Raw genomic sequence first — 14,258 nt, forward strand, 5'->3', positions numbered from 1 at the left:
AGCCTTTTGTTTTGTGCAAATGTAAGTTGTAATATTGTGTTTATTTTGTGTAGGCCTATCTATATCTGATTCATCTCATATAGGATGCATTTGGTTAAGACTTAACGCTGTAGTGAAGCGTACGTGATCAGCTTCAGCGCGCGCAGCTCAAACGGCAATGCATGACTAATAATGACTGTGATTGGGACGGTCATATTACATAACATTATAAAGAGAACAATATTGTAATAAAACATTGTGAATTATTTGGGTTTAGTTTCTTCGAGCGCGTCCACAGCATGAGTCATTCTGAATGGCTCGTAACTTAGTTCAAGTTCACTTGTGCATTCGCGTCATTTTGTGCAGATATAATTTGTAATATGTTTATTGTGTATATATCTGATTAATCTCGTATAGGATGCGTTTCTTTGAGTTAAATAACGCGCTTGCAATTTACAGGTGTTCATTCAGCGCACAGCTCAACAGCAATGCACGACTAATAATAACTATGATTGGGACTGTCATATTACAGAACATGAGAACACTGTTTTATTAAATCATTGTGAATTCATTGTGTTTAGTTGCTGTTTTCAGCGCGTTGTTCCAGGAAGAGCGTAGCCCACACATTCTGACAAGCACACATCTGAGGCGGCGTTGGTGACATGTTGTATTAGTCGTTATATTACATTATTAAATAAGTAATTTAATTAAATGATCAATCACATCGAAACATTTTACAATCCTACAAGCCCTTTATTTAGATTAAAAACCCATCTCATTCATTTGGTGAGGAACAAAGTGTTTTGAGCAGCGTTTGCAGACCCTATTAAGGCTAATGATTAATTGATTGTTAAACGACAATCGATCATGGGAATTAGTGAAAATTGACATCCCTAGTATCGAGTCATGACATGAGGGTCTCCTTACACCCCTACATTTATTGCATCAGTATATATGCACCAAAGCACAGATTTTGGCTTCGGCTCAGGTGTGTGGCAGTATCGGTGTGAGAACGGATTGGAGATTGACAGCAGTTTCCCCCTAGCTGTCAGGTTTTCAGCAGAAGAAACCTTTCTTTTCATTTTCCCTCATTTTCAGACTCTTGTCTCTTCGCTCCAGGCTTATCCGACTCAGTTTCACTCACATACCCTGCTTTAAAGCCATTACTCATGCAGTCAGTCATGTCAGTCAGAATCCTCTCCATGTTTTATATCTCTCCGTGACAGCTTTATTACCGGTGTCCCCTGATTTCCCATGATTAATGCCTGATACACGGGTGCTTTAAAGGGGACATCTCATGAAAATCTGACTTTTTTCATGTTTAAGTGCTATAATCGGGTCCCCGGTGCATCGACCAACCCAGAAAACGTGAAAAGTGAAACCCAGTAACTTTGTTTTGGTGAGCCTTTCTCTGCAAGCATGTCCAAAAATAAGACGATCTGATTTCGCTCTCCTTCTGACGTAAAAGATCTTATTATAATATTACCGGTCCTTAATCTGCATGTTTACACCCGCGGCGACGCCATTTGGTTTTCGCAAGCGACAACATTAGCTACGTTCACATGGACACCTTTTGGTTCAATCGGAATGAAATCAATACGATTGATGAATCCGAACACGGTGTTTACATGAACGATAAATACAGTAATCGGGTTGATGTGCGCGTTTATATGTCACAAGTTTCAAATCGGAATAGATTTTTTGACATGCGCACACTGCACAAATATACAGAGTTTCCCGCTGTTAGCGCAACTATTCTCCTCTATTGGTTCTTTATTTGTTTTAAACAGCAGACGTTATATTAATCCATTTCTGGTAATGATTTGGAGACAATGAGCATATTAAACGTTGTGCCATGCTGCTTATATTGATCACACAGTAAAAATGCCCAAAACCAGTCGTCTGTGGATGAGAATCTGAAACAAGGATAAGCTAGATTCGGATCGAGCTCAATTGGATCGATTAAGGTGTTTACATGAAGGTGTTTTAGTCCGATTGAGTGTCCATGTAAATGCAGCTAGTGTAACCAGTAACACAATGGCAAAAGTTCGAGCAAAGCATGAAACTGTTCTGTCGTTGCTGCACAGACGAGCATTGAGCACTGTTATAAAGAACTCAGGGAACTGTGTCAACTTGTGTAAAAGTTAAACATGACGGTACATGCAAGTCGATGAGATGAATTAATGTCACTCAACAACTACATAATTGTCTCCACTAACCATTCAGAAATGTCCAGGAGCGTCTAAAAGTGAAACTCTCTCCGTAAGGCTGCACTCGCTACTGGTATACTGAGATTCTGGATGAGTGAGATTGGCGTGTTTTGTTATTGTATCTGAAGCACATGTAAAGGATCGACCGTCTCATTTACATTTAAAGGGAATGCAAATTTAAATGCAAATTTTTTTAGCTCACCCCAAAAAAGTGCAACTTTGACAAGCTATAATAAATGATCTGGGGGGAATTTTGAGCTGAAATTTCACAGGCACATTCTGGGGACACCATATATTTATATTACATTATGTGGAAATGACATAATATGTCACTTTTAAACCTTTTAGACCAAGATGAACCACGCATTTTGCTTTCCTTCACATTCAGTGCTGGTTTGCTGTTGGCAGGCATCTATCTGAAAGTTGCTTAATGTTATTATTGGGTGGAAGAGACAAAAGGTTAAGTCAACAAACTCGTGGAGCAGAGGGGAAAGGAAACCATGGGATGTTGCAACATACAGGATTTTGATTGTGTATGTGGGTGAACGGGCTCATCCTTCACATTAACCAGTGCAGGTTAGTGTAAGGACACAACTGTCGATGTGTAATGATCACATTCCCTGTGTAGCATTGGGCATTGAGACACATTTCTTGATTTGATTCACAAGCTTGCGATTGATTCAATTATGATCTTGATTCAGTTCGATTCAATCTTGATTCATTTGGATAGATCAGGTTCAGTACATATCAACTTTTCTCAATGAAAAAAATCTCTCACAACTAATGCTGGAACCCCAAGGCCAGGCCTGAGTTTGTGTGCTTGCAACTTGCTGACGAAGCCCTTTCTCACATACTTTCTGCTTTTTTAGTCTTGTCTTTCGGTTTTAATCAATTTTAATGGTGCATAAATAGATTAATTTAATGTGACATTTAAAAAGATGCAGGTAACTTTTTTTTGCAAATTCCCTTTTTATTATAATCAACAATTTTTTTCACTGCAAATTTTTGTCTTTGTATTAGTTTTGTTAAAGTCCCCCAGTAGTCAATAATGTAACCCTTAAAACTCATCTTTGATCACCAAAATTACATATGTAAAACATTTTTCCTTGCCTTAAAATGCCTTAAAATAGCTTGAATGTAACTCGACACCCTTGCTTCATTTAGTATGCGCGGTTCTATGAATATGCAAATGAGCCCCGCCTTCACTCACTCACTCAGCTCAGAGATCTAGGTAGTTTGTGACGTCAGAAACACCAGCATATTATCTTAAAGCATATTAAAAACACCACATAGACATATAAACAACATTAAAAGCTTAAATATTAATAAAATGTATTTGTTGTATAAGTATATATGTATTTTGTTTTTATTTCAACAGCAAGCCTATGTGTCCTCCAGCCACCAGATGGCACTGTCCAGCCCCAACAGCAGCAGCGCAAGTAGTTTGGGAGGCGGGGAACAGCTGAGCAAAACAAACCTTTACATCCGTGGACTCCATCCTGGGACTACAGACCAAGACCTGGTCAAGCTCTGCCAACCGTAAGTCTCTCTGGTCTGTGTATGCTATATAAGTCTAGCTAGCTTTGTTGTACTCGAAATTTGTCAGGAATCATGTCACGAAAAACCAATTGCTTCAATTGATATGACAGTTGGCGGTAACTGTGTAAATGCAACGAAGACTCAGTCCAAACATGCATAAAAGCACCTTTTACAAACCAATCTACAAATCATGATATACCATTACAAAGGAAATGTGTGTATAATATGTTCTTTATTAATTTGTAGGGCTTATTTTGTGATTAATGGAGGATGTGGCTATTCAGGCTAACAAGAGACTATTTACTACAACTCTTCCTTTTTTATTATACAAATGTACCATTAAAAATGTCTACATTATGACTGAGTGTTACATCCACCTTGACGTCCACTAGCGACCTTCCAACTCCCTTACTTTTCCATCATGAACTACATTTCCCATAACCCATTGCCCGGACTCATTATGCTTCATTATTTCAGCTGTGTCTGTTTACTCGGCCTATTTAAGCCCTGTTTATTCCCTCATTCTTTGTGAAGTCTTGTTAGTGTCACACTGCATTTCTGAGCGCTCTCTCGTTTCCCTTGTTATGGCTTTGGTCTTCTGCCAGTTTCCCTGGATATCCCTGGATATCCCTGAATATCCCTGGATATCCATGTTTTCCCGTGTCTTGGATTCTGGTATTGTTTGCCTTGGTTTTGGCCCTCTGCCTGTTACTTGGATTATGATTCTGGATTAGCCAATAAAAGCTGTGTTTGGATCCTCAGCCTTTGAGTCTCAGAGCAGTTCATGACACTGAGATCGGGTAAACACATGCTTCACGGGCTGTGAACCACTGCAAATTTGAAACCAACCCAATCTCATAATACAATGCAACATTTTTGGCAAATTGGTGGTGAATTCCTGTGGATTTGTATGATTTGAGTTATATGAAAACTTGAAAAAAAAAATATATATATATATATATATTATATATAATATTATATATTTTATATATATATATATATATATATATATATATACACATACGTATATGTATATTCTATATGTATATGTATATGTATATATGTGTATTCTATATATGTATGTATATATCTATATGTATATCTATATGTATATATCTATATGTATATTCTATATGTCTATATGTATATATCTATATCTATATGTATCTATATGTGTGTGTATATATAGATAGATAGATAGATAGATAGATACAAATACATATACAATATATATATATATATATATATATATAACTAAGAATGAATGTCCACCCCTAGCCCTCAGTGGATCTAGATCGTGTGTATACATAAATACATAAACCTGATAAATTGTATTGCAGACAGAATTGTTTTTGAACTTGTTGATAGTGTAACATGTTCCATATGTCATTTTAACAAGGACACTGTAAACAAGAGGGAAATAGAGCATGAATTTACATTAGAAAAAAATATCCAGTGGGGACTCAGAAGAGGTTCAACACCACTGCTTTGAGGCTCCTTTAAGCACTCTTTCTCTTTTAGGACAACTCATATTGATATATTTTTGTTTAATCTTGATGAGAACCCTTTAAGTTGGACGTTTCATCTGTAAACTTCTGCTTGTTAATGTGTTTACAGTCCAGAGATCTCACGATCAGATGTAACTTTGAGTACGTTTTGTTGAGCAAACTACAGTAGGCTTTCAGGTTTGGACTCGAGCCATTTGTGGTTCAAAAGAGGAAACATGAGGGTAAATTCAGGAGACATAAATCAAATAGGAGTGGCAGAAAGGAAATGCTTAGTTTTCTTGGGATGAAGCCAAGAGCTTTATTATAAAATGTTACGCCATGCAACTTTACAAAGACTTTCAGCTAATTCCAGTATGCGCATATATACAGTTTTGGTTCTTGAATCTGATTGGCTTAGAGCCTTTTTCTAGCCATGCAATATTCTACTAATATAACATAGAAACCGTTTCACAATTTGTATCACGCCGCTTGTTTCTGCCGGATCTATACTGGCAGCATTTCTCATTGTTATTTCTAATTTCTGTTATTTTGTCACGAAATGCAGTTTTAAGACCTTAAATATGCTATTTATATAAGCATATAGCGCCCATTTGAAAATGACTTTAGAAGTTTTCGGAGATGTACCCGCCGAGAACAGCTTTGTTCTCAGTGCTGGAGTTCATGTGTAGAGCCCCTGGTGATCCTTCCAGCAAAGTTTCATGTTGTGTCGAGCCTTCTTAGTGTTTTAAAAATAGCGATTTTGATGCTATCACTAGCTACGTTTACATGGACACAATCGGAATGAAATCAATACGATTGATGAATCCGAACAAGGTGTTTACATGAATGATAAATAAAGTAATTGGGTTGATGTGCGCGTTTATATGTCACAAGTTTCAAATCGGATCTGATGTTTTGACATGCGCACACTGCACGAATATACAGAGTTTCCCGCTTTTCGCACCTAAATATTCTCCTCTATTGGTTCTTTATTTTGTTTTAAACAGCAGACGTATTATTAATTCGTCTCTGGTCATAATTTAGAGCATATTAAAGGACAAATCCAGTGAAAAATGAACCTAGGGGTAATTAACACATGGTTACCGAGTCGATCGTTCCCTGCGATGCGTTTTCATGAAAATCGAATGTAAAGAGTTTTATCTTTAAAAACAGATTAGCTTATAACGCTAGTATATGGGGCACAGAGTAAGTAAAATTAAATCGCTAGTTAATACCACTAACAAGGCTCAAAATAGCCTCACACTAATACGGTAGCATAATGAGGGTCCCTACATGCAAACCGAAGCATTGAGAACTTTGTAAGTGTACAGACAGTTTAATAAGAAGATACTTTATAAAGACAGAACATTACGCGTTTACAGACAGGCGTCATCTAGGAAAACAGTCTCAACTAATCGAGTCACGAACGCCGTGCTACGTTAGATTTCACAAACGTAATTCCTATCGACCAGCTCACTTAGCACGGCGTTCGTGACTCGATTAGTCGAGACTGTTTTCCAAGATGGATCCTGTCTGTAAACGCGTAATGTTCTGTCTTTATAAAGTATCTTCTTATTAAACTGTCTGTACACTTACAAAGTTCTCAATGCTTCGGTTTGCATGTAGGGACCTTCATTATGCTACCGTGTTAGTGTGAGGCTATTTTGAAATTTCATTCGGATCGAGCTCAATCGGATCGATTAAGGTGTTTACATGAAGGTTTTTTAGTCCGATTGAGCCGTCAATCCGATTATAAGTGTCCATGTAAACGCAGCTATAGTCGTGCCCCAAGCACTCCCATTCAAAAGGCAATTTGACCGAAAACTAAAATACGGTCAAACTTAAAAGTGCCGTTTCCATCCTAATTATGCTTTTAAACGAAAGTTTGCCTCGGGTAGATTAACAAAAAGACCCTAGGTTGCATTTTGGTGAGAGTTACCCTTTAACACTGTACATCTACACATGAGAAGCTTTGCATGTTAATAGTCTCACTAAACTTGATTGATTGTGCTTTGAATACGAGCAGTAAACTCTATAGCTCTCAAGTAAGTAAATTGTGCCGCAGTATACCATAATTTTACAGATCTCTAGAGGCTGAGAACTGGTTTTGCTTCTGCAAGTCAAGACCAATCTTGTTTAGACCCTATCATTAATGTTTAAACAGACACATTCTTCATTTCAGTTCAGATGTGGGGCAGCGATTGCAGGAGAAAGGTGCTGACGCTCTGCTTCTGCTGGAGATGAACTGGAAAAAGCAGTGCGACGCTTTTAAACATTTCTGAGAAAAAAAAAATGACACCATACACTAATGCTGATTTTCCACAAACATCAGCACAGCCATATTTAGGCTATGGAAAAATCCAGGTGACAGTCCTCTGTTTCTAGAAACGCAGTGCTATACTTTGGACACATTTGACTGAATTTGTTTCTCATTATCCTCAAAGCGGCTCGTGTTTAAAGGATTGAAATTGTTTTATTGATAAATAACTGGAATAAATTGGAAGACCAGCCAACAAGAGTTTGCAAAGCTTTCTGACTGGTATGTAGATCCGGTATGGAGTAAAAGCAAGTTCATTGACATTATTCGTTACATAAAGCAAGTCAGTTTTGCTTTCTATTTCCCTGCTGTAGTCTCGTCTGGTTTCATAAGCGTTTTTGTAAGATTTTAAGAGTCTGTTCCTGATCCACCCAGTTTCCCCCCGCTGGGAGACTGTAGGTTAAGAGGGGAGTTTATGGTCATTTCATGATGATGTAAGATGTGTAAAAGCTCTCTGCTTATGGCCTCACATGCTGTCTAGCCAACAGTTAAATGAGTGATCTTTTCCTGCTGTATGAGGGATGAAACTTTACCAGACTGAAACAAAACTGCGTTCATGATTTGCTCTGGTGTGTAGTTGGATAAATGTGTGCGTCATGTACTTCTGTCACAGCTTAATATGCAGAGACAACTAAATAAGCCATTCATAAGAGAAACACTGTGGCTCTGTGGTGCCTTCAACGCTCGTTGTGTGTGAGCAGTCCCACATATCAACCGGATGTTGCCAAACCTGTTTTAAAACATTCATAATTTGTGCATTTTCTTGTTTTAGCTTCTGCAGGAGCGCGTCACTAAAAATAATTGAAACTCAGTGTAAAGGCTACTAGCAAGCTCTTGCGTGCATCTGGGGTCTCATTTATAAAACTGTGCGTAGGATCCTTACTAAAAGTGTACGTGCGCCCGAAAGCCAAAAATGACGTACGCAAAAAAATATTCAGACTTATAAAACCGTTCGTACGCCAGAACCTGCGCAGAATTCACTTTATAAATCCCAGTCAGCGGAAGATTGTGAACATGCGTCTCCTCCCCGAAATAACCATATATGGAGCTTACAACGCCTAGTTTTACTATGCAGATCCTCATCTACATATCATTTGCATATGATCATTCATCCACGTGATAACGTTTAATGGTACAAGACACATTACATTAATAAAAATCATGTACTTGCCTATCCTTGTCTTGTTTTTGAATACATAAATCAAATAGTGTAAAATACATTTCATCTTTTCCACTGGCCGAATAGTATTTTTAATTGATTTATATTTTTGGAAACAGATAGGCCTTGGGCATTATTTGCACGAAACTATTTTCTCAGACAATCTTGTATTATCTTGATAAGCAATTATCTCTGTGGTTAAAACATTAAAACACAGCACGCCACAGGAAAAGTGTTCAAAAGCATCGCATCCACAACAAATATTTCTATTGATTGAATTCGAATATAAAAAATGTTGTAACTTCTCAGTAATGATTTCATGTTTAAGTGTTTAACTCCATTAATTTGAATGGCATATTTAATCTAAATGTTTATATCAGAAGTAAAACATAGTTTAAATCATTATTTTATTTATTTAAACTGTTATTTGCGTCAGTTTCACTATACGGCTCAACGCGCTCGCTGGCGCGGACATTTAAGAAGGGATTTGCTTCAAGTGACAGGCTTGGTGAGTGAAATTATATTTGTATTATCTTGTATTTTTTCTTTAGATTTTCTGTCTAAAAGTGAACAAAAAGACACTAATCTCCAGCTCACCATCGGTGTCGCCAAATTGCTCCATCTCCAAAACGTTCGTACGCATGGGTCAGAGTTTGCGTGCAGGTGCGCAAATTTTCCCGTCAAGTTTGTTTTTATAAATCACAACTTATGCGTCGGAAGTGGCGTAAGCCTCTTTCAGGGCCTGTTTTGTGCGTACGCAACGGTTATAAATGAGGCCCCTGAACTTGTTTTAGGTTGGTGCGTATGGTGCGTTCTGTTATTGTCAACGAACCGACTCGGCCCTCGGATATGACGTCACTTCCACACTTCAAGCGTGCTGGTATGTTTTGCACGTCCGAGTCGGAGAAAAAACATGGACGCCACCCAGAAAGCTGTTGCTGTGGTAGAACTTCTAAAATTTTCATTTTATTTTCATGTTTTAGTTTATCTACTGTTAGCAACGCTAGCCACGTTAGTAACACCCGTTTGAAACAAGGCTTCATTCAATATTGCACTCACAACAAGACCGATTCCCATTCCCACTGGCAGTGATACGGACGCAGTAAGGTATTGCAGTAATACGAGTGATTAAAATTAGGGCTGGGACAATAAATCGATTCATCGCGATTTGTGGATCGATTCCAATTTTTTCCGAATGCATCGCGATTCTCGAATCGAATCGATTCTGAGCTTAGTTTTCAACAGCAGATGGCGCTCTAGGCTAGTTTTTAACGGCACGCTCAAATGCTCACGAAGAAGAGCGCTCATGCGTTCGGTTGAGTCTGAGAATATACTTGCACCTCAGAATGCTTTTATGACGTGAGATTAATCTATACAGCCTACTGCAAACACCCTTGTAATTCGCTTCAACCTTTTTGAACTTTATGAGGTTCAAGTGGTGTGTGTGTAAGGAACTGGAAGCCAGCATATTACGGCTGTTTCCAAAGCACGCAGTGCCATCTGCTGTTAAAAAATAAGCTCAGAATCGATTCAAGAGAGAATCGCAATGCATTCGGAAAAAATTGGAATCGATCCAGAATCATTTCTCGATTCACAATGCATCAATTTATTGTCCCAGCCCTAATTAAAATCATCATTTAAACAACCAAAGCGGTCCAAAAACAATGAAAACAATTCATACTTACAAGTACCACAGGGCGGAATTCTTGCTCGGTGTCCTCACGGTTGTCCGACTTCTGAGCTGGGAAATCCGAGGAAAGGGGGCTCGTTGGTGCGTGTTGCTAGGCAACGTCTGTTTTCCTAGTCGGAACTCCGACACGGATAAATAATAGAACGCACCAGTAGATCGTCTCTTCTTCTACTCTTTTTTTTTCTTTTTTTTCTGTTGTTTCGGTTAGCAAACAGTGCTGCATTACCGCGAGCGCCCCCTTCTGGACTGGAGTGTGGATCGCCTGTGACTGACTGTATTCGTCATCTGACTGTGAATACATGTACCATTACACCCCTAATAAAAAGTTAGCCTGCTAAAAAAAATATCTGAATATCACTTAAGAGATTGATTGCGATTGCGTTGGACATACCAAAATAAATGCCTAAAACAATTTTTGTTCCTAAACAATCATATAAGTTTATTTTGTGAAAATAAATTATGATTTGATTAACAATTTATATTTTAAAATATACTAAATGTTTAAGAATAGAACATTTATGCTAATCAGTTTCAAGAAATACAATTATTACTCATTCCAGATCAATATTCATCATAGTTAACAGTACTTAAGAAGTTGGGCACAATTAATAATCACATACAAAGAGAAAGAATCTGATTTTTCAATGCATTGAACGATAAGAAGAGAGTAAATGTTAAAATGAAGTGTTATTTTATTTTGCACAGGTTTAATATGAGGAGAGTTCTGTTAGTGTTTAATGTTCTGTTATGTTGGGATTTAAAGGGATTTCTTTAAAGGGTTAGTTCACCCAAAAATGAAAATTCTGTCAGTAATTACTCACCCTCATGTGGTGTAGTAACCCTCAGTAATTACTGACAGAATTTTCATTTTTGGGTGAACTAACCCTTTAACGTTGGCGTTAACATTAAAGTGGTGAAGAGTGTTTGGTTCAGTCCTTTATTTTAAAACTCTTTGCTAGTTGTTCGCTATTAGTTAACTAAAAGATGTGTTCTTTTTTAGTGGATTCAAATGATGCAAGTTCACTTTGCTTAATATTGGTCTTTAAATGGATTTCCTCAACGGATTTGAGTTAACTTACACTTTTAAAAATAACGGTTCTTTTTTGGCATGGTTGGTTTCAACATTTTCTGGCTTTTCTCAGTCTAGAAGGCACCAACTTCTAAAATAATTTCACATTTCTATTACATAAATGACCCAATTTAAATACACATTAATCATTCCAGCGGTGAAATATCCCTTTAGATCCACTGAGTCTAGAGCAATGTCGTCTAATCACTCTTAAAAATAAAGGTTCCAAAAGGGGGTTTTCACAGTGATGCCATAGGAGAACCATTGTCGGTTCCTCAAAGAACCTTGCAGTGATCAGATCTTAAAATAACTTTTTTTGGAAAGGTTCTATGGATGTTAAAGGTTCCTCATGGAACCATCGCTGCCACTAAAGAACCTTTATTCTGAAGTGTCCTGTAGTCTTGCCCACTGGACTGGAGGAAAGCGATCGCAGGGTGAGAGAGGTGAGGAAGTGTCAGCAGTGGAAATTCTTTAAAGGGGAAACGAATACCAGAGCATGTGAAGAACAGGACGCCATCCGTGCTAACTGGGTCATGGTTGAACACACACACACACACACACACACACACACACACACACACACACACACACACACACACACACACACACACACACACACACACAGATGTCTAAATGTAAAAGTCTGATGGGTGTTTAACTGATGACCTTTGAACTGTTCAACATGGATGTTTGTCTCACGGACTACAACACAAGTCACTTCCTCTTTTTGTTGCTCCCTTCACCCTCTCAGTTATCATATTCCCACGCTGATAATGTGATTCCCAAACCTCTTGCATCCCATTCTGTTAAAGTTCCCCTGTAGACAATAATTTTATCCCTTAAAACTCAAAATGACATATTTAAATGTTTTTTCCTTGAAAATAAATTTCTTCATGCCTTAAAATATCTTGAATGTAACTCGACACTCTTGCCTCATTTAGTATTTGCAGTTCTATGAATATGCAAATGAGCCCCGCCTCCACTCACTCACTCAGCTCAGAGATCCACTGGTTGACGATCACACGTTGATCTGATTGGTTACAAGGTAGTTTGTGACGTCAGAAACACCAGCGATTTCAAAGCGTGTTTCTGAGACTGTCTTTGGTTCACTGCAGTTTTAAGGAGAAAACACTCAGCAATGCTGTCTGTATTTATTTCCTGTTTTCGGTCGAAGGCCATAGTAATCGATTGTCGAGTTCATGCGCATAGGTTTAGTTACCTATGATCACGCACGTGAACTCGACAATCGACTACTATGGCCTTCGACCGAAAACAGGATGTAAATACAGGTATGAGCGCTGGCTGAAATAACATCATTTTTATTCATATCTTTCACATCTACTGCAGTCAGATTCACCGTGTTCACTCTGAAGGAATCACTCACATTGGCTGGGCACTTGTAATGACACATCAAGGACGTTAAGGGGCTAAAAGCAGGTTTAAAACTTGCCCCATTGAAGTCAACAGGGTGCAAATTTTAAAAAGAGGATAACACGGTGTAGGCAACACCGATTTTTGTCGTTGTTCTCTGTATTGACAGCACTCCAAATGTACAAACAAATTAGCTCAGTGTTAAAATTGACCGGAGTTCTCCTTTAAAGCATATTAAAAACACCACATAGACATATAAACAATATTAAAAGCTTGATTTTCACCACAGGGGAACTTTAACAATTTGTTCAGAAAATGATATCGCTGTCATGAGCTAGAACCGCAATGGTGATGACTGCATTTTGTCTAATTTTCACCCAAAGTTGAAAATAATGTCTCACCCTAATGTATTTCCAAACCCGTATACCGTGTGTTATCAGTTAACACTGGCCATTTATGATTTATTAACTTTGATTATTTACATTGATTTGCTGCTTAAAAAAAAAAAAAAAAAAACGTTATCCTCCTCTTTCCCGTCGAGCCGACTGCGTTTTAGATTATGGGATGCGCTTCCGGTTTGGGGAAGTTCCACTCAAAAAGACTGAAACAAATCAGTTCAGATCATAAGGTTGAGCTACAAATATTCAGACGTCAGGAGAATATCAAAACGCTTGGTATTTCAACAGGGTTTGACTATCACAAGAATATCTGTGGCAAGAGCATTTTGCATTCTTCTCCGCCTGATTATTTTCTTTTTTCTTTGTATTCTGCTGTAGCAGTGTGAACACACACAACACATACTGTGCATTTGTGGTCTGTTCTCCTACGATATATCCCAGTAATTCACTGGAATGCATTGAGAAACTCTTGTATTTCTCCTCAAATCATCACGTCTCTTTCCAGGTTTGTTTTCACACGGATGCTTTAAAATGTAATTGGGTCCTCTTTAAACTTCTGATCCTGTTAGCAGTGTTTACTGGAATGTTTCTAAACCAGGTTGTGCTTGCTGTGCAAAAATATTACAAGATAATGTTTAACATACATTAAATTGACTTCAGTTTCTATATATAAAGAGAGCGTTTATCAAGATGTTTAATATCTGATTTAATCAAAAGAAATAATCAGCAAATGAATGATCAAAATACTGTTCCAGGAGCATGTCATTGGCTACTTTGAGTTGATTTGTAAATGAACCGTATTGACGATTTGATGTTAGTAACTCATGATAGACAAGGTCGTAGTTGAAGCCGCCAAACGGTGTGTTAAAAACACTTGTACTCTATGTAGAAAGTTATGCTTCATTTAGTCATTCGAGACTGGCTTTGCCAACAACACATGACTGTGCCAACTGGCGGAGCGACAGACTTCCCACATGTGATCGGAAAAGAGTCAGAGACAGACAGGAATGTCTGTGCGTATTGCCAGAGGCGCTGGAGA

The 14,258-nt window shown here is 38.0% G+C and overlaps 1 protein-coding gene across 1 annotated transcript in view; it reads left to right on the plus strand.

Moving 5' to 3' along the window:
• Positions 1-14,258, plus strand: part of rbms2a (RNA binding motif, single stranded interacting protein 2a) — a 57,863-nt gene that overhangs the window by 20,266 nt on the left and 23,339 nt on the right. Inside the window, exon 2 of the mRNA XM_084100467.1 lies at positions 3,568-3,728. Coding sequence (XP_083956593.1) covers positions 3,568-3,728 — 161 coding nt within the window. The remainder of the gene's footprint in view (positions 1-3,567; positions 3,729-14,258) is intronic.

The sequence above is a fragment of the Abramis brama genome (genome assembly GCF_963993115.1).
Source record: "Abramis brama genome assembly, chromosome: 23".
Lineage (NCBI taxonomy): Eukaryota > Metazoa > Chordata > Actinopteri > Cypriniformes > Leuciscidae > Abramis > Abramis brama.